General features: G+C 40.3%; 1 protein-coding gene across 1 annotated transcript in view; it reads left to right on the top strand.

The window, feature by feature from the left end:
• C5 (complement C5) overlaps positions 1-23,959 on the top strand; it is an 84,537-nt gene that overhangs the window by 47,683 nt on the left and 12,895 nt on the right. Inside the window, exons 22-32 of the mRNA XM_010602980.2 lie at positions 2,243-2,336; positions 4,107-4,319; positions 4,768-4,843; positions 9,332-9,491; positions 11,142-11,237; positions 12,564-12,735; positions 15,434-15,639; positions 18,098-18,250; positions 20,470-20,532; positions 21,704-21,785; positions 22,769-22,826. Coding sequence (XP_010601282.1) covers positions 2,243-2,336; positions 4,107-4,319; positions 4,768-4,843; positions 9,332-9,491; positions 11,142-11,237; positions 12,564-12,735; positions 15,434-15,639; positions 18,098-18,250; positions 20,470-20,532; positions 21,704-21,785; positions 22,769-22,826 — 1,373 coding nt within the window. The remainder of the gene's footprint in view (positions 1-2,242; positions 2,337-4,106; positions 4,320-4,767; positions 4,844-9,331; positions 9,492-11,141; positions 11,238-12,563; positions 12,736-15,433; positions 15,640-18,097; positions 18,251-20,469; positions 20,533-21,703; positions 21,786-22,768; positions 22,827-23,959) is intronic.

The following is a 23,959-nucleotide window of genomic DNA, read 5'->3' as shown; positions in this document are numbered from 1 at the left end:
TTACTGTTTCCTGTTTCTTACATAGAATTTCAGAGTATATTTTCTCACAGTTTTATCCCCTAGTAGAGATTCCTCATTACCATTAAAAAACACTGCCAAAAAAATATAGACAGAGATGGATGGATGGATGGATGGATGGATAGATAGAGCTGGATTAAAAAAGCTGGACAAGCATTTATCTGGGCTACACTTCCAGAAGTGGGACTGTTGGGGCAACCAGTATACATGTATTCTTCACAGTTTTATCCCCTAGTAGAGATTCCTCATTACCATTAAAAAACACTGCCAAAAAAATATATAGAGAGATGGATGGATGGATGGATGGATGGATGGATAGATAGAGCTGGATTTAAAAAGCTGGACAAGCATTTATCTGGACTACACTTCCAGAAGTGGGACTGTTGGGGCAACCGGTATACATGTGTTTAGTGTCGTTCATTTCTACCATATTGCTCTTCTAAATGTCTGCACTATTCACACTTCCACCGGCAGTGTGCGAGGCTCCTCCTCTCCACGTCCGCCCCGACACTTGCTATTACTCCCCACTCTAAAATGTGGCGTGGTTTTTAGGTATAAAGTGGTATTTCATCATTGTTTTCGTCTGGATGATTCTAGACACTAGCATTTTAAGCATTTCTTCATATTTTGGAGGGGGCGTTGGGTTCATCAGTCAATCGCCTACTCATATCTTTTGAACTTTTTTCTATTTTCCATTTGCATTTTCTTATGTATTTCTTCCTAGTTTTGTCCTGCTATCTTAGGTTTTTTTATTTGGGGGATAATCTCTTTAACAAGTCTTAGTCTATCTTTACCTCACAAAGATGTTCCTGGATTTGCTATTCTATTGATTTTACAGATTTGACTTTTAAATGTTTTAATCTGTCTGGAATCTACCTTTGTGATGGCATGATGAATCTTGTCATGCGCTCACACAAGTAAAGTTGACTTCCTTTGTTATGACTTTCTCTGTCAGCTTTCCATCTGGTAGTGGAGTTGCCAGTGAGAACTGAAATGCTCAAGAGCAGGTATCAATGCAGAAAATGGTGGAGAATCATATTTACACATTCGCAAACAACCTGTTGGTAATAAGTACCATCCTCTGAGCATGAACTGTATGCTAGGCTCTCTGTCCTATATTATTTTTATCCTTACAAAAACCCTTTGAGGAAAATATCATTACCTCCCTTTAACTAGTGAACAAACTGGGGCATAGAAAGGTTGTGTCTTGCTCAGTGTACCATACGTTGCAAGTTCTTTCTGAACTCCATGTTAGCGGAGAAGCTCCATGTTAGCGTAAAACAAGTCTCATGAGGACATTCCTGCACCTGTGGCTTGTCAGTTCAATTACAAAATGTCACTCGCTGCTTTAGTATCTTCCATGTGCCAAGGACTATACTGAGTGTTGGAACTACAACTCGCATAGGAGTTGGTTCCTGCCTTGAAATCACTTTCTTAGGAAAACAGTGGGAGGTGGACTCTCTTTATGGTGACTACAACGGACTCTGGTAAGACCTCCTTAGCTCAGATCAGGACTCCACATGTACTAGTTCTGTGACCTGACCTTGAGCAAGCTACTCTCTAAGCCAAATTTCCTCATCTATAAAATTAAAATAATAGATGGCACACAGGATAGATGTGAAGATCTAATGTAGTAAGGCATTTAAAGAGCTCAAGGCAGTGCTTAGCATTTTATCAGTACAATAATAGATGTTATCATTTTATGACAAAAAACAGTGATTGTTTATAATAGAAAAATTCTCTGATACCAGTATGCTAAAACTCTGTTGTCAAAAGCATATAGAAAACATCTCTAAATTAGACAGGAAGGAGAAGGTGGAAAGAACTTCAGATCTTACTTCCCAATGGAGCTAGTGTTCAATAACCTTGATTTGGAAATTACATGTTAGTTATTTTTAGATTTCAGTTCCAGGAACAAATTTCTTTCTTTGAGCAAAAAGCCATTCTACCATTTACTGGTGGATAAAATTGATATAGTCTATTTATTTCATATCTTGTTATGACCAGCAATCTTATAGCCAAGTTTAGGGTTTTATTTAAAGACATTATGCAAGCCTAGAGTCTGATAAAAAGAAATCTTTGCTTTTTCTTTCCTTGTAATTTTAATAGGGTCATTATAAAAGAATCTTATTTCAAAAAATTCTTTGGCTGTAGATACATTATAAATAATCTGCAAATAGTCTCTTCCCCAAAAAACTGTGTAAATCTAACAATTTTTTAAATTACAGGTGCTATTAGCAGGCGAAAGGAGTTTCCATACAGGATACCATTAGATATGGTTCCAAAAACAAATGTGAAAAGGATCTTGAGTGTAAAAGGTAAATTAACATTCTATTTTTATTACTTTTTTCACTTCATGTGTGTGTGTGTGTGTGTGTGTGTGTGTGTGCACTCATGCAAGTGTGCAGTACTGGGAATTAAACCCAGGGCCTTCACACTGAGTTCACACTGAGATGTAGCCTCCCTCTCTCTCTTTTTTCTTTTTCTTCCTTTCTTCCTCCTTTCCTTTCCCTTTCTTTTTCTTCCTTTCTTCCTTTCTCTTTCCCTTCCTCCCTTCCTCCCTTCCTTTCAAGGCATCTCATTAAATTGTCCAGGCTAGACTTCAACTTGTGATCCTTTTGCTACAGCCTCCCAGAGTGCTGTTTTTCATAACAAAGTCTTGTTAACTCTCTAACCTGTGCGGGTTGGGCTCATACTTATTATCCTTCTGCCCTAGCCTCTGAGAGTGCTAGGGTCATAGGCATGTGCCACCAAGCCCGAATTGATTACAATATTCTATTTCCATTTATCTGATTTCCTGCACACATAAATCTCCTGCGAGAGTACCCATTGTTCTCCTGCAAATACTTGATCACTTTTCCAACTGTCTTCTCGCACTGGCCAGAATGCAATGAAAATCCATTCTCCCATGATGGGGAGTGAGGACTGTTATCAGCCAAAGACTTCTCTAGAAAAAAAGGTGTGGCTCCTTCTGGACTTAAAGAATTTTCCATTCTCTTAGCTCCAAAGAAGGCTTCATGCCCTGCAGTGGCCCCAAGATGACAGCACTGTTCTGCTGAAATACCAGTCCCGGTGGGGTTGTCTTAGTCCAGTTGTGCTGTTATAATGAGATACCTAAGAGTGGATAATTTATAAAAAAACAGACATTTATTTCTCACCGTTCTAGAAGTTGGGAAGTCCAAGCTCTAAGTGCTGGTAGATTTGATGTCTGCCAGGGCTGCTCTCCACTTCCCAACACTTGTCTTGTTACTGCACCCTCATAAGGCAGGGAGCGGAGGAGCAGAATGACAGGAGCGGGTGAACAGCTCCCTCACACTTCTTTGAGAAAGTCATGAAACCCACTCAGGAGGACAGAGCTCTCATGGTCTCATCACCTCCCCAAATTCCCACCTTTTAATACCATCACCTTGCCGATTAAATCTCAATATATGGGTTCTGAATGGGCGTATACATTCAAGCTGTAGCAGGGATTCTCTTCCCACTGGGACATTTGAAGACATGGCATCTTCGATGGGCTTTCCCTGGTCTCGAGCCTTTACACTTCAGTAACATGCCATCAGAATGACAGAATGTCCTGACTACATTTTTCCCCACAGAAAACTTTGGAATCACAGAATGTTTATACTGGAAAGGACCTTTGTGACCTTGTGCAATCCAGTTGTTGTTAGGATTTATAAGAAAATGGGTTGCACAGTGAGTTCCACAGTGGTTACAAAATGCCTCGCCTTTGTTTTATGTTGTAGGTAGATTGGTTAATATGGTTTGCAAAGTTTAAATCCATGAATGGCACGTAATCTGTCCTGTAATGACATGTAATCTATCAATGTAATCACTGTGGATGCAGTGATCTATCCACTGTATTACATCATCTTCTACCGTAGTATAGAGATATTGCTTAAGTCTTCATTTTGTTTCTTTTAAATTCACATTTCAAGCCAAACCCTTTTTCTCATCTATTTCTGAGAAACAAGTGTACTGCTTAAATTTTTTTCAAAAAGGAAGAATAGAGGTGATTGTTCTCTTTAGCATATAGTGTTATCAGTCGATGGAAGTTGGCTGTGTATACTGATTTCTTCTTCTTGTTTCAGGGCTGCTTATAGGTGAGGTCCTGTCGACCGTCCTGAGTCCGGAAGGCGTCGATATTCTAACCCACCTCCCCAGGGGGAATGCAGAGGCAGAGCTGATGAGCATCGTCCCGGTATTCTATGTCTTTCACTATCTGGAGGCAGGAAATCATTGGAATATTTTTCATCCTCATTCATTAACTAAAAAACAGTACCTGAAGAAAAAAATAAAAGAAGGTAAAAAAAATCTATTTTACATAATAACCTAGTAATTTCAAGCAAATATTTTAAAGTAATAGTAAAGGTGTTATGAATTATATAAATGCTTAATTGTAAAAGCGGTTCAGCCAAGAGTCATGAGATGGACTCCACTACATGAATAAATATGTGTACTATTACTGTAGCATTTTGGCTTAACTTACCAAAATGCCTGGAAGAGAGACAAGACACCTGTGTTGCAAACTCTACGGAGCACTTCCTTCTTCTTTGAATGAGATCAGAATGTTCTGCTCGATAATTCCCAGTCCAGGCAATTTACATGCTGCCTTTGAGAAGTTCAGTATTGGCCACGGAGCATGTGCTAACTGCCCAGCACCAAAGGAAATTTACCGCCCCTGGGGCTGATGTAGCACTGTGAGTTGAAATGGAGGTCAATGAGGCACTGTGTTCTTCTGGTGTCTCTTAGGGATGGTGAGCATCATGTCCTACAAAAATGCTGATTATTCGTACAGCATGTGGAAGGGTGGAAGTGGTAGCACTTGGTAAGTAGCAAGTCTTAACTTGTATTTTCACGTAGTAGTTGATTAAGTAAAGAATAACGACTGTAATGGAAACTCCACTCCTCCAGTTGCTCAGACTAAAAGCTCCGTCATTCTTCAACTCCTCTCTTTTGCTTACAGCCTACATCAGGTCCAACATACGCCTGGCTACGCCTTCAAAATGTATCCTGAACCCTGCTGCTTTTTGCCATCCCTACTCTGTCATCCTAGTCCACGCCAGCTACCTCTCTGCATTATACCAGCCTTCTCTGGTTTTCTGGATTCAGACTTGGACCCTCTGTAGTCTACACTCAACGTAGTAGCTAGAATGACCCTAGTAAACGTTGTTAGGTCACAGCACTCAGAGCCATTCGGGAGCTTCCCATTGGGCTCCCGGTAAAAACCAGTTTCTCTTATTGAGATTTATGAAGCTCTAATGACCTGTCTGCATCTGGCTTCCTCACCTTCTCTGCGACATTCCACGGAAGCCGCTTCACCACTCCCCCAACACAGGCAGGCAAGCTGCCGCTGCAGGTCTGTGTGCTATTTCCTGTCTGCACCTCTCCTTCTTGGGTGTCGGTGTGGCTGTTTTCCTATCTTCTTTGTGTCTTTAGCAAAAGTCACCTGCTTCACGAGGCCCATGCTATATTATTCTATCCAAAATTGCAACCAGCTCCCACCCCAAAACTTCGTATTTTTATCCCTGTATTTCTTTACTCCTTAGAATTTATTAGCAACATTTTTACTTATTTCACTTATTTCCTCCAATAGACTATAAGCTCCACATATACAATTCCCAATATTCCTAGTGACTGTGCACAGCTGGTACTCAGTAAGTATTCAATAAGGCATAACATCCATAAATCTGGTTACTTGAGGACAAGACAGAATGAATTAAAGAGTCCATGTGCAGTCTACTTTGACAAAAACACTTACTAAAAACCCAGTATGCCAAGTGCTTTTCAGGTCCTACTCTATGAAACACATTTAAGATGCTTACAAAACCTACAATAATTTAATTTTAGATTTCCCCTTTTAAATAGTGAGAATACACAAAATTTCATCCTTGGGCCCCTTATTTTCCATAATCTCTCCTTATACAGTCTTATCTTTGCCTACAATTTCTATCACTTTTATTCCAGTGATGCCCTGACCAACATCTCAAGACATGATAGTTTTCCTAAGCTCCAGATTACTGTTTTTCGGTGTTTGGGGACCAAGGCCATCAAACACACTTCAAATTCATTCTTTTCTTTCTCAAACACACTTGTCTCCTCTGTCTCCTTAATGGGTGCACAGCAATGCCCTGCACTTTGTCCCCCACTGATCAAGTCAGAATCATCAAGGGATTTTTGACCCCTGCCTTCCCTTTTGGCTGTCCATGCAATTCCTCACCAAGTGCCACAGATTACACCTGAGAGTTAGATCTCACCATATGTGAGTGGCACATTTTTAAAAGACACATAGATCCTGGAGCCTGCTCAACAAAGATACCCCCAGGACACAGGAGTGGGGCGATGTCAGTGCAGACTGGAAAGCCCTCCCACGAGATGCAGCAACACCTCAGTAAACACTCAGAGCCTTTCAAGAGACCAGGCAAGACCACATGGAGAGATTTAACCAGAAACACGTGAACACCTCCCCAGACCTGACGCCACAGTTCCTCGAAAGAGGTAGTATAGGTGAAGCGGTAATATACATGAAACAGTAAGCATCTCTGTACCCTTAAAGATTTTCCTGAGAAATAAAGAGCTGATGCAAAAAATACAAATAACATTCATTCATATTAACGAAACCCAAAATTAAGGGTTGTGAACTTTTCTGTATTGGTCTTTGTATAAAAGTTATCCCTTCAACCACCAGTTTCCATCTTATTCCTGTTTACTTTCCTGCAGGGTCATTCATGCTCGTGAATTTGTGCTTCCTTCCAGACCATTTTTAATCTTTCATAGACATATGTATATGAATTCATATACAGCCCCTTCTTATATTTTTAAATGATCATAACTAATATCAAACCACAGCTATCATTCTGCAACTTGCCCTTTTCCCCCTCGATATTTAGTCATTTAGCTCTAGCAATACCTATAGATGTAATTCATTCCTTCTCCTCCCGTATTATATTATTACACTTTTACACATATATACATTGCACATATTTTTTACCCATCCTCATTTGATGGATAGTTATTTCCAGTTTTACTGTCAGAAACAGTGCTGTAATAAACACCTTCATATGACCTTTGTACACATGTACGCCTCTCTCTAGGGTACATGCTGGAATTGCTACAACATAATAAATGCATGTTTTCATTTTTATCATTTTTGTCAGCTCTCTCTTCAAAATGACTTTAAAAATTGTTTCTTACTACAAATGATTAGAACTGAAACCTACTGTAAAGCTTAAGGAGTTAAGCCAAACTATAAAACCACCTAGAGGTAGCGTTGGGTCTACAATAAAAGCAAATTAAATAACTTACTCTTTCTCCTTTCTTGCAAGTCACAGTTCAAGTATGAAATTCAGGCCAGTCTAAAAGAGACAGATTACTGAGAAGACAACACGATAAAACCAGAGTAAAATGTATTTGCTTTACTGCTGGGGAGGAGCTGTCTAGATACCCACTCTCTGAGGACTCTAGGGCTGGGGCACCTGAGTAGCAAGTACTGAGAAAGACAAGCACTTATACCTATTACATATTTAACTGCCAGAGCTACTCTAGGTGTGTTCATATATTTAATCCTTATACAAAATCTCAGCAGTTGGAGCCTTTTTTCATTATTGCCATTGCCTTTTTCAAGATCAAACTGAAACACAGTTTGGGTACAACTGACCCAGTTGTGAAGAAATGGAGAGGAAGCCTGGCAGTCTGATTACTTTTCTTACTCCTCTCTAGCCTGTTAGCAGAAAAGAGCTTTCCTAAGGCAAAATACCAAGAGCGCCCCAACATAACACACAGGCCAACCAGTGTTCTTGAGTGGGATGGAGCCATGGACACATTCTTCTCCTCCGCCGTGGGAGGAGACTGGGGGATGAAAGAGAAGACTTCTAAGTTCTTTCCCCTAAAACTCCACTGAACAGAAAGTGAACTTCTGTACCACCAGAAGCATTAGGAAAAGGCACTAAATTGTGGAGAAGCGAGTCTCAATTAATGTCAAAAATTGTTTTTTTTTTTTAATAATTAAAGCTGTTAGAGCAAAGATTTAGGACCAGATAGAGGTCCACAAGTAGGTAAATAGCTAGTTTTGTGCATCTGCACCAAAATACTATAATTCAATATGGAAAACCATTTGTAAAAGAATGAGGAAATACTATATGTTAATATAGAACTATAAGGTATATTATTATATATTAAAAGCCAAGTACAAGACAAAGTAAATATTATCTTGATATTTTGGTGTAGTTGGGATGGAAAGGTAGACAAGAAGTTTGTATATCTATGTTCACTCTTTGGAAGGATACCCTAAAAATAGCACTAGCTGCCTACTGGGAAGTGGAGGAATACCTGGGAGGGGGGGAGATTTATAATTTTATACCATTTATGCTTTTGGACTTTTGAATTACAAGATTTTTTTTTTGAGACAGGGTCTCACTAGGTATTTGAGACTGACCTGGAACTCACTGTGTAGCCCAGGTTGGTCTCGAACTCACAGCGATCCTCCTGCCTCAGCCTCCTGAGTGCTGGGATTATAGGTGTGCGCCACCACACCCGGTTTGAATTACATGAGATTATCCTCCTTCCAAAAAAAGTGTTTAAAATACATTTTTAAGCAGTCATAAATAGAAGCAAAAATAAAATGAAATTTAAAGTGAGGGTAAGGGGTGGAGGAGTCAAATGTTTTGGGTCTTCAGCCTCTGAGATGCTAAGCATGCAGGGCTTTGGGAGATCTAGGGAGGGGCAAGGTATGTAGGGAACAGAGCATGAATTCCATCTTCTCTGAGCCTCTGTGACAGATATTAGTAGAGACTGAAATTGCTCTTTATCTAAGTATTCATGATGTTACAGCTTCCTTGAGAGGTAGCAAGTTCGGTATCAATGGCAGAACTCAGGAGAAAGAAACGAAATGAACAGTCCAGGGTGTTGGGAAAGAAGAGAGATTAAGGATGCCGCAGTCATGCGAATTTTACGATCTAGAATTCCTTGTCTTGTGTTCATGCATCAGTGCCTTCACTTAAAACTATTTGTTTTACCTTTTATCTTTAATTTTAGAGAGTAATTATTTTGTCACCAGGGGTCAGTTGTCACTTGTTTGCTAGCTAACAGTGTTGTAATCAGAGATGTGCCATTCCTATTTGACTAAATATTTTAGAGATCTTTCAAACATCTTCCCTTGTCACCTTGTAAAATGCCAGTTTACTATGGAATTGCATGTTTTAATTTTTTATTATTTTCCAAAGGATAAAATTGTGTGAGCTAAAATACCCTCCAAGTTGAAAGCCGAAAGAAATCTAAGTATTAGAAAAAACTAAGTATTTGTTTGATTGTCTTAAAGGTTAACAGCTTTTGCTTTAAGAGTACTTGGACAAGTAAATAAATATGTAGAGCAGAACCAAAATTCAATTTGTAATTCTTTATTGTGGCTGGTTGAGAATTGCCAATTAGAAAATGGATCTTTCAAGGAAAATTCCCAGTATCAACCAATAAAATTACAGGTAAGAAGACCAAATGCACAATTAGTAATTTTTCTATTTACAATATAAGTTTGAGTTTTGTTCTCATCCTATTATGGGAGGATGAAAAAGAAGAGGGGAAAATATATGTAATCCGGCAAGAAAGAGGCCACATAAGTGATATCCTGGATAGACGATATGCCAAGTGTTTGTGGTTCACAGAGGGTAAATTCCAGAGATCCCAGAATAAGTAAAATGTCCTAATTTATCCATCTTTCCTTGGCATGGAATCTGCACCTAAAGGTCATGGCCTTCTAACAGGTCAGATTTCCACGGTGCTGCCATGAAAGGTGGGAACCTATGTATATTGTTAGTAAGAGAAACTGGGGCCAACTTATTAAAAGGTGACAAAGTGTCTTCTGAGATTAGAATCTCTTTATAGACTCGAATTACATTGCAATTACAAGATTTCTGCAAGATACCATTCTATTCCGTAGAATGCTGCAATCTGACTCCTTTCAGGGCAGGTGCAAGTGACCTCCATGGCTGCCTGTGGGTCTCATACTGGCCCTCTTTTGCACCAGTAGCAGATTAGAACTCCCACAAAAAACAGGGTAACTGGACTGGAGACCATAATATTAAGTGAAATAAATCAGACAAATATCATAGTTTCTCTTTTATGAGAAACTAAAAAAAAATTAAAAAATAATGGGTGTGTGTGTGTGCATGTGTGAAGAGAGAAAAAAGTAGAAGATACAGAGGAAGGAGTAGGGAGATCTTTTTCAAATGGATGATGAACAAAAGATGAAGCGAGGGGAATAGAGGAGAAGAAAATTGGATGGAAAAAATAACTGAACATGTGCTGATAAAAAAGGAAATAGGGCAACTGACATCATCTAGGTGTTATATGAAGAGTAAAATACTATGCCTTTTTTTTCTTAAGATAGCCATCTGTCCATCTATCTACATTCATTCAACAACCATTCACTGAGCACCTAACATATACAAGGGTCTTATTTGGACAAGGTGGGACAGAAGGGAAGGGAAGGATGGAGCCCACGTGGTGTCCCTACCACAGAGGAGTTCCTACACAGGAAGAGAATATAAAGTATAATTGCTAGTAAAAGTATTAGCAACTCCAGACAAGATAGATGTGTGTTTATTTATTCATTAGTGTCCAATTAAGCATACTCATTGCTGGATGGCAGGGACACAATAGTAAACAAAATTAGGCTGTAGAGCCAATGATCTAGCAGAGAAGTCAGACATGAAGTAATTTCATGTGTGTGATGCATGTTAAGAAAAGGGAGGGCTGGGGATTTAGCTCAGCGGTTCGGTGGCCTGCCTCGCAAGTGCAAGGACCTCAGTTCGATCCCCGGTACCACAAAAAAAAAAAAAAGAAAGAAAGAAAGAAAAGGGAAATGTAGTTTCATTGAAAGTAAATTATCTAATCTGGAGGGGGGTGGTTTTGCCAAAAATGAGCTGGTCATGCTCCTGGGAGACATAGGAGGAAGAGAGAAGGAGCATTCCAAGCAGAGTCCGTAGATGGGATTTCTTTTTATCAGAATTAGATTTCTTTTTATCCAAAGTAAAGTTTGGAAAAGAGTGGAGACAGGCTCAAAATAGAGATTAGAAGTGGATCATTTCACTTTAAAGAAGCCCTTTGAAACACTGTTTTTGTTTTTGTGTTAGGGTACCTTGCCTGTCGAAGCCCAAGAGAGCACCTTGTATCTGACAGCCTTTACTGTGATTGGAATTCGAAAGGCTTTTGATATATGCCCACTGGTGGTAAGTTTTCTTTCTCTAGCACTCATCTATTGGTGGATCATACACAGGAGGGGCCACCAACCAGAAGACACTTCGCTTCAAAAGCTTCTGTTCACATCGCTTGAAACACCAGAATCAAAGGGTTTCAGAACCATGATAGACATTAGAGACCACCTAGTCCCATCTACTTGTCAATGGTTGAGAAAGCTGACGCCTGTAAGGGGAATTTAATTGTCCAGTGTAACCATGGGCTACTAAATTATGAGGTTGGAACAGTACCTGGGTCTGTGATGGGAGAATGACCCAGGGTCCCCAGCTTGCCTCTCTTGTCTCCGCTAAGTCTTACTGTATTACAGCTTCATTCAGTAGTTGAGAAACTGTGTAGCCTACATGTAATGAGGACACAAAATCGCATGTCTGTTCCTTTGAGTTGTGCCATTTTGTTGGCTTGGCACCTGAGGAGGTAGAGAGAATCCACATACACAAGCAACAAAGAAGCTTCCAAAAGCTTACGGAAGTAATACCTCGGTGTAGGAAGAGCTAGGTCCCTGAACCAAGGTTAAGTACTCCTGTCTGCAAAACAGAAATCAATCAGACATATCCTTCAAACCAGGATACAGAACTAAGATGGAAAAACCCAAAAGGATGTGCAGAACTTGAAACACAAAGCACAACTGTTGTTTTAGTTTGTTTTATAAGCATTGGTGTTTACACTGAAGACAAAATTATCAACCAAGACCAGTTGGGACCAGTGGCCACACAAGCATGAGATGCAGGGAGGGCGGGAGGCTGGGAGGGAAGGAGCCAGGCCTTATGTCAGTGTCCTTCTTCAGACTTTCTCCTGACCCCACTCATCCCCCGAAACTCTTCTAGTGGCCTCAACACAAAGTGACAGGGACTCTTGTCCTAGGAATTTGCAGGATCAGAAAGTACTGTGGCAGATGGCCTGTTTTTTCTGCTGCTTATGGTTTTATTATTTTTTAAGTGTAATTTCTTTGGATCATATGAGCCTGTCTCAGCTATGCAGAGAAGGAAAGATGAAAGCCGTGTATATTGTTGGTGTTGCTTCTCCCTGAAAGCTGGGCCTGATATTGGAGCAGGGAATTTAAGAGACAAATCTCCACGAGGAACAAGGGAATTCAGAGGCAAAAGCTTAACCCAATCTGGAGAGCCACCGTTTTCTTCTGAGGTCGTGTTCTACCCCTTCTCGGGAGGACTTGCATTGCCGAGCCATCAGCCACTTCTACTCAGCTGTCCTTGTCCTCCCTTCCCCTCACCTGCCCCAGGACAGTGCTCCCAGAGTACTGTGACACTAAACAAATAAATGTTTTCTGCTCTTGTTTCCAGAAAATCAGCACTGCTCTCACTAAAGCTGACACCTTCCTGCTTGAAAATACCTTCCAGTCCCAGAGCACCTTTACACTGGCCATTGTGGCCTATGCTCTTTCCCTCGGAGATAAAACACACCCACAGTTCCGTGCCATTGCTTCAGTCCTGAAGAAGAAAGCTTCAGTTAAAGGTATGCCTCATTCTGCGCATTTATTCAATAGGGATTTGCTGAGTGCATAGTTTGCTAATTCTGGAAAGTGAGTGGCATGCGAAGTTGAGTAAAACACAGTCCTTTCTCTCGAGGAACAAAACATCACATGCAATGCAGTAAATGCTCTTCATTTATTAATTCATGTGGTGAATTTATTTATTCCTTTAACAAATGCATATAAAATATCCTATGATACTTTCTGGTGTGTCAGGCACTGTTCTAGGGTGCAGGGAGAAAGCAACAAATAAGACCACCCCAAATTATCCACATCCTCATGAAACTTTACATCCTAACTTTGGGGAGAAAACCAAATAAATAGGTAAAATTTGGTGAATATGTTGGTGATGACTGAAATGAGGGAAAATAAAACAGAAAAAGGAGAGAAGGCAAGGGGACGGGTTCCGGGATTAGATAGGGTGACTGGACTTCAGCCTCCCTGGAAAGATGGCGCAGTTGTGTGCCACTTGATGGGGACGCATTCTGAGAAGTGCATCATTAGGCAACTTTGCCATTGTGTGCACTTCACAGAGTGTACTTCCGCACAACAGATGGCACAGCCTACTACAGGCCTAAGCCACGAGGCCCTGTTGTATACATGATCCTCCTTGAAATGTCATCATGCAGCTCATGACTATTTGAGTGGAGACCTGGAAGAAAATGATGAAGCAAGCCACGTGGGTAGCTAGAAGGGTATTTCTGAGGGAGAGACAGCATGTGCAAATGCCCTGAGACATGAGCATATGTGGTGCTCCAGGAATTGAAAGGAGGTCCAGGGGTTTAGCCCAGTGGTGCCCCTGCCTGCCTCAGAAGTGCAAGGTCCCCAGTTTGATCCCCAGTCCCCCCCCCAAAAAAAGAATTGCAATTGCAAGGAGACAACTATGATTACAGAGGAGTGATATGAAGAGTAGAAGTGAAGTCAAGGAAAGAAAGAGTGAGGGAAGGCTGTGTAGCACTTTAGAGATCCTCACAGGGCCTCTCCATGGCTTCAGCATGAAGTTGTGCAGTGGTTAAGCCACCTGTCTGGATCACTTTTCTGTTCCTATAACAGAATACCGGAGGCTGGGTGAATTATAATGGAAAGTTTAGTTTGGTTCATGATTCTGTAAGTCCAAGAGCAGGTCCCCAGCCTTTTCTCAGCTTCTGGAAAAGACCTCATGTTGGAAAATGCATGTAGAAGACAGGAAGGGGACCAAATGCCTGGGATAGCTAACCTGCTTCACAAGAAAAGCATTGATCCACCCATGAGGGCTCCACCCCACGAGCAAAACACCTCCCAGTAGCCCTACCTCCCTACACAGCAGCCCTGGGGACCAAGCCCCACTGTGAGTTTTGGTGAGGACAAGGCATGTTGAACCACAGCCGCACCCACGCAACCAGGAGAGTCAGGCTGAAATCCAGCCCATGCTCTACTCCCCAAGCCACACACCCTGGTGTAGAGAAGCCTCCATCCAGAGCAAGGGCTACCCGTGTCTCATGCACATCCAGGTGCTGGCAGAGGAAGTCAACAACTTTAACCTCCACTTTCAACGAGAAGGAAAACCGTGGAGAACTCTGAGCAATGGAGTCTGTGACCTGCCTTGTATATTACCAGGTGGCTGAGGCAGCAGAACGGTTGCCCGCTTTAAGCCCTCTCCTAGCTGGGTTTTCTAAAAGTTTTACAAATCTTACATGAGATTTATGACCATCTATAAAATTTCCCTTCTGTCATCATCATTTAAAAAGGAATAAATTTGAACATATACCTCAAAACCATTTGTGTGGTATTTCAAAAATAACACAAAACAAATCTCTTGGGTATTATAAGTTACAGGCCATAAAATCATAGAATTTAGGAACTAGAAGGGAACTTAATGACTTAAGTAATGTTTGAGCTGGAAGTTTCTTTTAAATCCCCTATTAAATACAGCAGATGTGAGTCTCGGAGGGGAAGGGGAAAGTGTCTTTCCAAGGTCATACAATAATGTAATAAGGGATTATAAACAGGAACATTGAAACTTTGACCAGCCTTCAAAAATAATTTCAAAACTGACTTTTACTGGGTTTTTTGGAACAAAAAGGATTTCAAGTGGCTGGTTGACATCGTAGACCAATAACAAACAATTTATGAAAAGTGTTGCATATATGAAATTATCTTTTGGTGCTTTAAATTGAGAGGAAATAATAAAAGACTGAAATAAGGATTTGGGTATGGTCTCATAGCTCCCAGGATGGGAATTTTTCTCAGAATCGTTCTCTAATTTATGTCTCTAATAATTCTTTATACGTGTATGGTGCTTTTTGGTTTGCAAATGCTTTTTGCATTTAGTATCTCACTTGAGTTTCACTGCATAGAAAAAGTGTGGTCTACCTGAAGTACTAGGACACTGAGTCTCTTACCTGAGTTGACTAGTAATAGACCAGAGATTAGAACCTGAGTCTACTAATTCCTAATTTATTACTCTTTCCATTCTAACTCCTGCCTCTCCCTGGTACACATGACCTTGCCATGTTGGACTTTATAAGTAAAGATGAATACCACTGTATTAAGGAATTTTGAATGGCTGCCTCAAGGAAATTCTCCCACACACACACAAAAAAAAACTGGCTGCTACAAACCAGAAGACCTTAATGTACCTGCTATAATTATGTCAAATTCACATTTTTCATCATATTAACAAATGTGATGTGTTGATATCAGGTGATCCACCCATTTACCGATTTTGGAAAGACAACCTCCAACTTATAGACACCTCTGCACCTAATGCTGGTACAGCAGGTATGGTGGAAACCACTTCTTATGCTTTACTCACCAGCCTGAACTTGAAAGAGATGAATTATGTCAACCCAATCATCAAATGGCTATCAGAAGAGCAGAGGTATGGAGGTGGCTTTTATTCAACCCAGGTATATATCTTTGTCTTGTTTCATTCTCCTACTTCATTTTGTTTCCCACACCACAGTTTCTACAATCAGTCTTGCCTCCATGCCTTTGTCCACCAAATGCCTAGAAGGGAAAGACCCATAGAGATTAGCTGCAGAGAAGAAATATGTCCAGCAAGATTCCTTCAGAGATTCAATGGCAGAGCCCAGATCAGCATTCATGCCCCCTGAGTCTAAGCTTGGTGCTTCCTTTCATAATTCTTAATGACTGTGAAAGGCTAGTAAGACTACCAGCAAATTTATCATATTATATGAGTAAATACTGGTTGCCATATAGAGGAAAATACTGATGTTCCTCCCTTCAAAAAATAAAAATTGAAACACTGATTATTACTACATCAATCACTAGAATATTGTATATACACGTTTATAACTATTATATAGTTGGATAATGTATAGTCATGTACCACATAATGATATTTCTGTCAACAACAGACTGCATATGGACAGTAGTCCATAATATTATAATGGTGCTGAAAAGTTCCTATTGTCTAGTGGCAGTGTAGTAATCATAAGGGCATAGTTCAACACATTACTCAGATATTTGCAGTGCTATCAGTATAAACAAACCTATTTCCCTGATCGTCATACAAAAGCATAGCCCATATGTGCAGTACGCATTTGGTAATGAATGTTAGAATGATAATAAACAGTAGTGTTACCCGTGTGTACAATGACTGCACTATACTTCCATTGGGGAGAGTGTATCCCAGGCCCTTGCCCATGTTACACACGCTCCTTACCACTGATCTACACTCTCTGCCTCTCTACTATACTTTTTATCATTATCTTAACATGTACTCATTCTACTTATTGTTAAAGTTTACTCTAAAATGATGTGCACATTACTCCAACAACAGCTTCACGCAGCTCATATTCACCATGTTCCTTGACTCTGTCAAGAGGCCACACAGAGTGATTGACCTATACCATTGGTGAAGAACCTACAGCACATGTGCTACAGGGCTGTTGGTATCATTGAAAGCTCTAAAAGGTTCACCCTCATGGACCTGTACTATCCAGGCCTGTGTGAGTACACTCCAAGACTGAGTACACTCCACTGCCAACAACTTGCACAGCACATTTTTATATTTCTGCCATTCAGTGGTACGTGACTGTACACTTGTCTTCAAAGTTTAGCTCAAGTGTTAAAATCTTCCCTGTCTCCAGGATATTTAGATAATGCTAGAGTATATATATGTACACATATAAAATTTAGAGGCACAAGGATCCTTTACAATTGATTTAATGAACATCTAATGGGTTTTACCTTGAGTGCAACTGTAGGCTCAACAGAAATGAGTGCTCTGTTGAATAACACTGACTGACATGGACAGACGGTGGTGGAGCTGTGTATTTAACATCCTTGATCTAGTCATGTTTCCTGACTCTGCAGATAAGGAAGATGAAGGAATGATACAATTCATTCATTTGTTCCTTCAACAAATACGTACTGAACAGCTGCCATGTGTACCTCCTAAACACAGTGGATAATCTCTCAGTCAGCTTTGTGCTTCTATAACAGAATACCACAGGGGGGTATTTATAATGAACAGAAATGTATTATCTCATGGTACTGGAGACTGGGATGTCTAAGGCTCAGGTGGTAGAATCTGGCATAGGCCATCTTGCTGCATCATCCCATGAAGGAAGGGTAGAGAGAGGGCAAAAAAGAAACCCAAAAGAGAGCACAGGAGAGAACAAATTTATCCTTTTATAAAGAACCCACTCACTCCTGTGACCCGAACTCCTCCCTTTAGACTCCACCTCCAACTTTCCCACACTGGAGGTTAAATTACAACACAAGAATTTTAGGGAATATATTCAAACCATAGCAAATACCAAGAAATATACGCCACTCACTTGTCCCATGAATTTCACACTATGAAGTGAAAGGGTCAAGAATAGACTCTCTATAAATAAAATGATCATAAATTTCGATGGATGGCATTACACATTGATATAATAAGCAGGAAATAAACATCGGAACTGAACAATAGAAAAGGAGAGTCCATAGCCTCGCTATGGAAGTATTTAGTCAAAGACTGAAGAATGAGAAAGATAACCGAGCAGAACTGGGGGCACGGAGTCATTTCTCTGGAGTGACTTGCCTGAGGTTGCACACGCAGAGTACAGAGAGGATGCAGAGAGGAAGCCACGCTCCCTCCCTGTTCCCACTTCCTCCCCCACAGTGGGCCCCTTAGGGGCTTCACTCAGTCAATTGGAGTTTTGTCTCCAGATGGGGCTCCCTACCCTTTTGTACTTGTGGTTTATGTAAATAAGCTAAACATAGTTTTATTCCTTGTTGATTTTTTTTTTTTTTTTTTTGGTACCGGGGATCGGACTCTGGACCTTGTGCTTGCAAGGCAGGTGGAGGAACCACTGAGCTAAATCCCCGGCCCTCCTTTTTGATTGTTGATAGGATACAATTAATGCCATCGAAGGCTTGACAGAATATTCACTCCTCATTAAACAACTCCAACTGAACATGGATATCAATGTCTCCTACAAGCACAAAGGTGACTTCCATCATTATAAGGTGACAGACAAGAATTTCCTTGGGAGACCTGTAGAGGTAAATAAAAAATTTTTCATAATGTCTTACAATTGCATGGAACCACTTAAATCACCTGTTCCACCCTTATTTCACAAATGTATTTCACTGTGTAAATGTACATTGAGTATCTGCTATGTCCTAGGCGGGGTGCCTGATAAATTTTGGGCACTGGGGTTCAACACTAAAACCCCAAGACCCTGTGCACTGGGGAGAGATAGTCATACAAACAGCGAAAAATAAGAACCTTGAGGGGTACGTAAAATACAGAAGAAGGGATACTTGATGTGGGCTGGAAAGTGGAGAATTTGTCTAACATTCGGCCTTTAAATTTCCAAATTCCTTGCCTCATGTCCTTTGCTACTGCTGGATTTTTAAAAGTGAGAATTTTGGCTTATGAAAATTTCCCAAGGAAAAGGAATCATCGGGGAAAAGTAGGTTGTATTTTTCTATTAGCTGCCAGGATACAGCTACTAATACACATTTTTTCTGAGCATCATGTTTGTATTAAATATACAAATAATGAGGAATAGTATTTACTATTTGCACACTGTTCACCCTGCACAAATTTAGGCTTGTGAAACATAAGCAAGCATGAAAAATCAAATTCCATGCAAAAATTGCAAACTTCTGGCCCGCAGTGGAAAAGAGAAAAGCTACAGATATAAAAGACATGCACATAGATCTGTGCCAGTACATAAAGAGCAGAGATTTCAAATACAAATCTAACTTTCCTTTCCCTTGAAAAACCAAACGATCAGGCAGGCCCTTGTCAATTTGTTGTGAAGATCTACCAGTTGTGTGCCATGCCGCGTGCATATACAGTTGTGTCCATCCGTATTTGCTTTGCACCTGCCAGCATATGTACTAATTGTCCACAGTTTGGAAATATGTTTCCTTTCCCTGAGAGCAGTGAGAATTTGCCAGAGATCCAAGTTGTAAATTTAAACTTAAATGGGGAGCTGTCAGCCTGAGGAACATGGTAGGCCTATTAGAAGAAAGTGGATTTTTTTTCTCTATAGGAGAAATGCTTTAAGGTGCCCCTTTTCCTCTTAAAAATAACATAAACCTGAGTCCAGGAACCTGCTTCCATGTGAAACCTGGACTGTCATGATCTAATCTGGAATTCTCTACACCAACGTTTCCTGAAATGTGTTACATGAAGGAAAGTCAGGTGGTCAGTTAGCATGGAAACTCTAGTTTAGATGATGGTAAACAAGTTTTTCAAGACAGGATTCGCCTGTCCTTAAATATGTATGTACCTAAGTGTGGTGACTGGGAGAGAGAGAATAGGACACACTACAGTGTTTCCCAAATTCATGTGTCACGGGAATCTTTTTTTTTTTTGTAGCATCTCTAGGCACTTGTTCTCCACTAAAGGCTGCTGAGACCTGTCTGGAGAATAAAGGTGGCCAATTTTCCTAGGTTTACCAGAACTGGAAGGAAGGTTTGAGAAACTTTAATGCATGGCAAATCCCGTTTGCATTAACATGCTAGGCAAAGGAAAGGAGAAGTAATGAAGGAAGAGCTAACTTTTCAGGCTCTTGCTCAAAATGATCTCTCCCATGCTTTCCAGAAATTAGAGAGCATTTGGATCACAGACTTTCTCTGGAAGGGAGGTCACGTCTTCAATTTCCTCTCAGCAGAAGTGGGAAGTAACAATGGATTTAGCAGGCTTGGGGAATGGGGGCAGGGTGCCAGATGTTTGGACAACAGCCCATGACAGGCAAGCAAGATGAACCCTGAAGATGTAGCAGAGGGTGCAAAGGGGGAGACGGGAGAAGGCGAGAGACATCTGGCACCCACTTTAGAGTTACATTATTTCAATGCTAATGAAAACAACCTCCAACTGCACATCACGTGCTGAAAATGATGTCCAGTGATAGAGGCTGATTTTTGAGCTACAGATACTGAAAGAAATTTATTCAGTTGGCAAAAGGAAATAAAGATCCAGCTTTACCATAACTATGAATAAATAAAAATGCAACCAAAAGTGACCTTTGATGTGCTGGGTTTGTTGGCTCCCTCAGGAGATCTCAGATATTTTATGTACACATGGAAGGGAAAGAGGAAGTTCCATCATCTTTTAGGACCGACTGCAGGCACAGACTTTTCAATGTCTTATCTGTTTAATCTCAGAAGAGCCCTGAAGTGTCAGCCCACTCTTTTCATTGCTGTTATCTTCCCTACCTATTAAATGATGATGATTGAAAGTGTGGTTTCCCTATCCATCTTCCCAGGTGCCTCTCAGTGATGACCTCGTCATCAGTACAGGACATAGCAGCGGCTTGGCTACAGTACATGTGAGTATTTAGTTGAGCTCCAGTGAGAAGTGATACGTCAATGTGTACGAGGTTAAGGACTTTGCCACAAAAGCACAGACATCTGAGCTTGGATAACCATGACTAAAGTAGGATTCGAAATTCTTTCTGGCCATCTTAGACAGCTGTTCTCACAAATGTTTTTGCTAAGGGCTATGTTAATCTGCATATATACATAAGAGGATATCTTCTGTATATTTGTAGAAATTATATAGTATACAGTTATATATAGTCATGCACTGCATATTGATATTGCTGTCAAAGGTGGCCTCATACACAATGGTGTCACAAGTGACACCATAATTTCTTAGTTTTTGTAAATATACCCTATAGTGTTTGCACACTGTTGAAATCGCCTAATGACCAATTTTTCGGAACTTGTCCCTGTGATTACATGGTACATGTCTGTATATAGTTATGTATTTTTATTATATATGCGTACATGCGTACATTATATATGCATGTGTGTATTTTCTGTGGTTAGTGACATAGTCACATCTCATTTAGCCCAGTGTCTTTGAAGATTAATGTGTTATATGTAAAGATTCAAATGTCTTTCATCTTAGCCAATTAGCAGTTAGAAGTTTTTCTAAACACTTTATGAATGGCTGTGCTGTCTTAAACTGTATTCTGAGCAGAAATTAACGTTTTATTGGTGGCTTAAATTGTGCTTGTCTTTAGTACACTCATTCCTTCCAGGACTGTATGTAAGAGACTGCATGAGGGAGAACAGACTTTCCGCTTCTGTGACACTGCTGCCAACTCCTTTGGCCGCCCAAACACACCCATGATTTGTTATTTACCTTGACAGTGTGTAGTCTGGGATAAAATCACACTTCCTAGCCTTTTAGTGTTTTGTGTAAATTTGAAGTGCGCAGAATCAGGGACGAGAACTTGGGATCTTTCCTGTAGACTAGGGTGTTCAGATTTGACTGATGGCCTGAGGCCATTTTTTTGCTTCTCAGCTTGGTTTCAGATTGTGGGGTGAACTGAAAGTCCAGCTGCTGGGAAAATAAGTATTTGCATATACCACTCCTCCTGGGTGCTGAAAATGATACTTCAAGCATCCCATCTGCAGTAGCAGTACTGCCATAATACCTTTTTCATTTTCCTGTTTTAAACAGAATCTTCTTGTTTCCATACCCCAATGTAGGTAAAAACTGTAGTTCATAAAACCAGTACCTCGGAGGAAGTTTGCAGCTTTTATTTGAAAATTGATACCCAGGACATTGAAGGTAAAACAGCATGATTTATACTGTAATTTGGGCTTAAAGGTAATGTCGCACAGAGAGCTTCCTTTAGTAGGGAAAATGTGCTTGTTCAAAAAAAATAAAATATCTTAATCCAACTCTCAAGCAGGTTGACATCCAAGTGAACATTTCTGCCATTTATTATAATGCATGCAACTCTTTAATAATAGAAACTAATGCTAAATCATTTAATAACTAGCTAACTATATTCACTATGAGGAAGATGTTTTGATTATATTACTTTTAAAGAACGTAATAGGTTGTAAATTAGGCCACAAAAAGGGTCTGATTCCTTTGAATGTCCATTGTATTTGCATCGGTATTTCATTCCAGGACCCTCAATTTTCTTTTAACCCTGCTAGTTTTCCATCCTGAGCCTTTCTGCCCTCCACAGGGTCCAGCAAGTGCACATTTCTCTGCCTCTATTTTATCTTGGTGGTCTTCCCATCAAGATATGTGATGCCTCCACCTTTTTAAAAAAGTCTGTGGGCTTCCCATGCCTCTGTAGGTTGGATCTCACTTCCCTGTCCAAAGCAAGTCCACTTGCAGTCCCTAGTCCTCTTCCTCCAACCTTGGCCCCAGGGCAGAATGCATGCAATGGCCTCTATTCTGCTGGCTTCATCTGTGTCTGCGTGGCCCATTCCTGCAGGAAACTTCCAAATACCAGCAAATGCAGGCATCTGCTGCTCCTCGCTCCAACATCCCCCAAACACACTGCCAGTATCTTATACTAAACAATTTTCTTCCTGAAAGTATAAATCCTTTGACAGCAGAGAACTGTTCTAGTTATCTGAAGTCTTCCTGGTGTTGTAGGTGGCCGTGAATTTCTATTAAAATCACCACAAGTGCCAGTTTTCAAACCACAACTCGTTTTTAAGTGTGCTCAGACTTTCTCATGAATGATCTATTCTGATAAGTTCCAAAACAACTAAAAACAGTTTACGTCTTCCTGTTTATTTGTTTCCTAGCATCCAGATACAGTGGCTTCAGTGACTCAGGATACAAGCGCATAACAGCATGTGCCAGGTGAGCCATTTGCACAAAGTGGAGTGTGGATTTCAATATTTTAATACTGCCATAATATTTCTTTGTATCTTTTTGAATTTAAGATGTCCTGAAGATACAAAAGTGTTCAGTTTTTAAATGCAACACAGCCAGTATTCTTAAATACCTGCTTTGATTTTGCTCACATACAATACAGTATTCTCTTGTTTTTGTCTTCTGATTCAAACAGTATGGCAGTAGTTTCTTTTTGTTGTTGTTGTTTTTAATCTTTCAGAAGGGTAGAGATGTGTTCTAAATGTTGTAGAAGAAAATGAAAAAGATTCGCCTATAATCCCTCTCTTAGAAAAATCGCCTTCGACCAGCAAAATTCTCAGCCATTCTCAGCTCAGGCTGCACATGGCTGTCAAATCTCTCAGAAATGGTGCATCTCAGACCACACCCCCGAAGGTCATTCTGCTGTAGCCAAGGTTAAGAATCTAACTAATTAAATACAGAGGCCTAATTTGGCCCGTGTCATTTCCTATTGCCATAAGGTAACAATTATGGCAAACGTCATACAAATTTATTCTCTTAGGATTCTGAAGGTCCGAAGTTATAAATCAAGGAGTTGCTGGAGCTGGATTTCTTCTAGAAACTCTAGAAGTGAATCCATTTCTTTGTCTTTTCCAGATTCTAGTCTGCCTATGTCCTTTGGCTTCCAATCTCTTCCTCTATCTTCAATGCTAGCTCTGCAGAGTTTTCTAGTCATTTCCTGACTCTGAATTGTTTCCATTATTACATTCTTCTCCCATTCTCTTCTATAAAGACCCTTGTGATTCTACTGGACCCACCCAGATAATCTACAATAATTTTAGATCCTTAATCTATAAAGCCCCTTTTGCCACATTAGGTAACAGTTATAGGTTCTACTGATTAGGACATGGACATCCATGTCCTGTAGTGTATTATTAGGCTATTAGTCTGCTTATCACAGCCACCATCCCAAAGTGCTTGTGAAAGTGTACACTTGTTTTGAAAATATGCATATATTTTTTGCATAAGTGATCACAAAAAGTTAATCAGTTAGTGGCAAAGTCAGAACTTGAACACAGCTGTCTTCTCTCCTCTTTCCATTGGCCTCAATCCTTCCTACTGTGCTCTGGCTTCTTAACTCT

The sequence above is a fragment of the Fukomys damarensis genome, unplaced genomic scaffold (genome assembly GCF_012274545.1).
Source record: "Fukomys damarensis isolate Sample0158 unplaced genomic scaffold, DMR_v1.0_HiC HiC_scaffold_36, whole genome shotgun sequence".
Taxonomy (NCBI): domain Eukaryota; kingdom Metazoa; phylum Chordata; class Mammalia; order Rodentia; family Bathyergidae; genus Fukomys; species Fukomys damarensis.
This window is presented reverse-complemented; position numbering and strand designations above follow the sequence as displayed.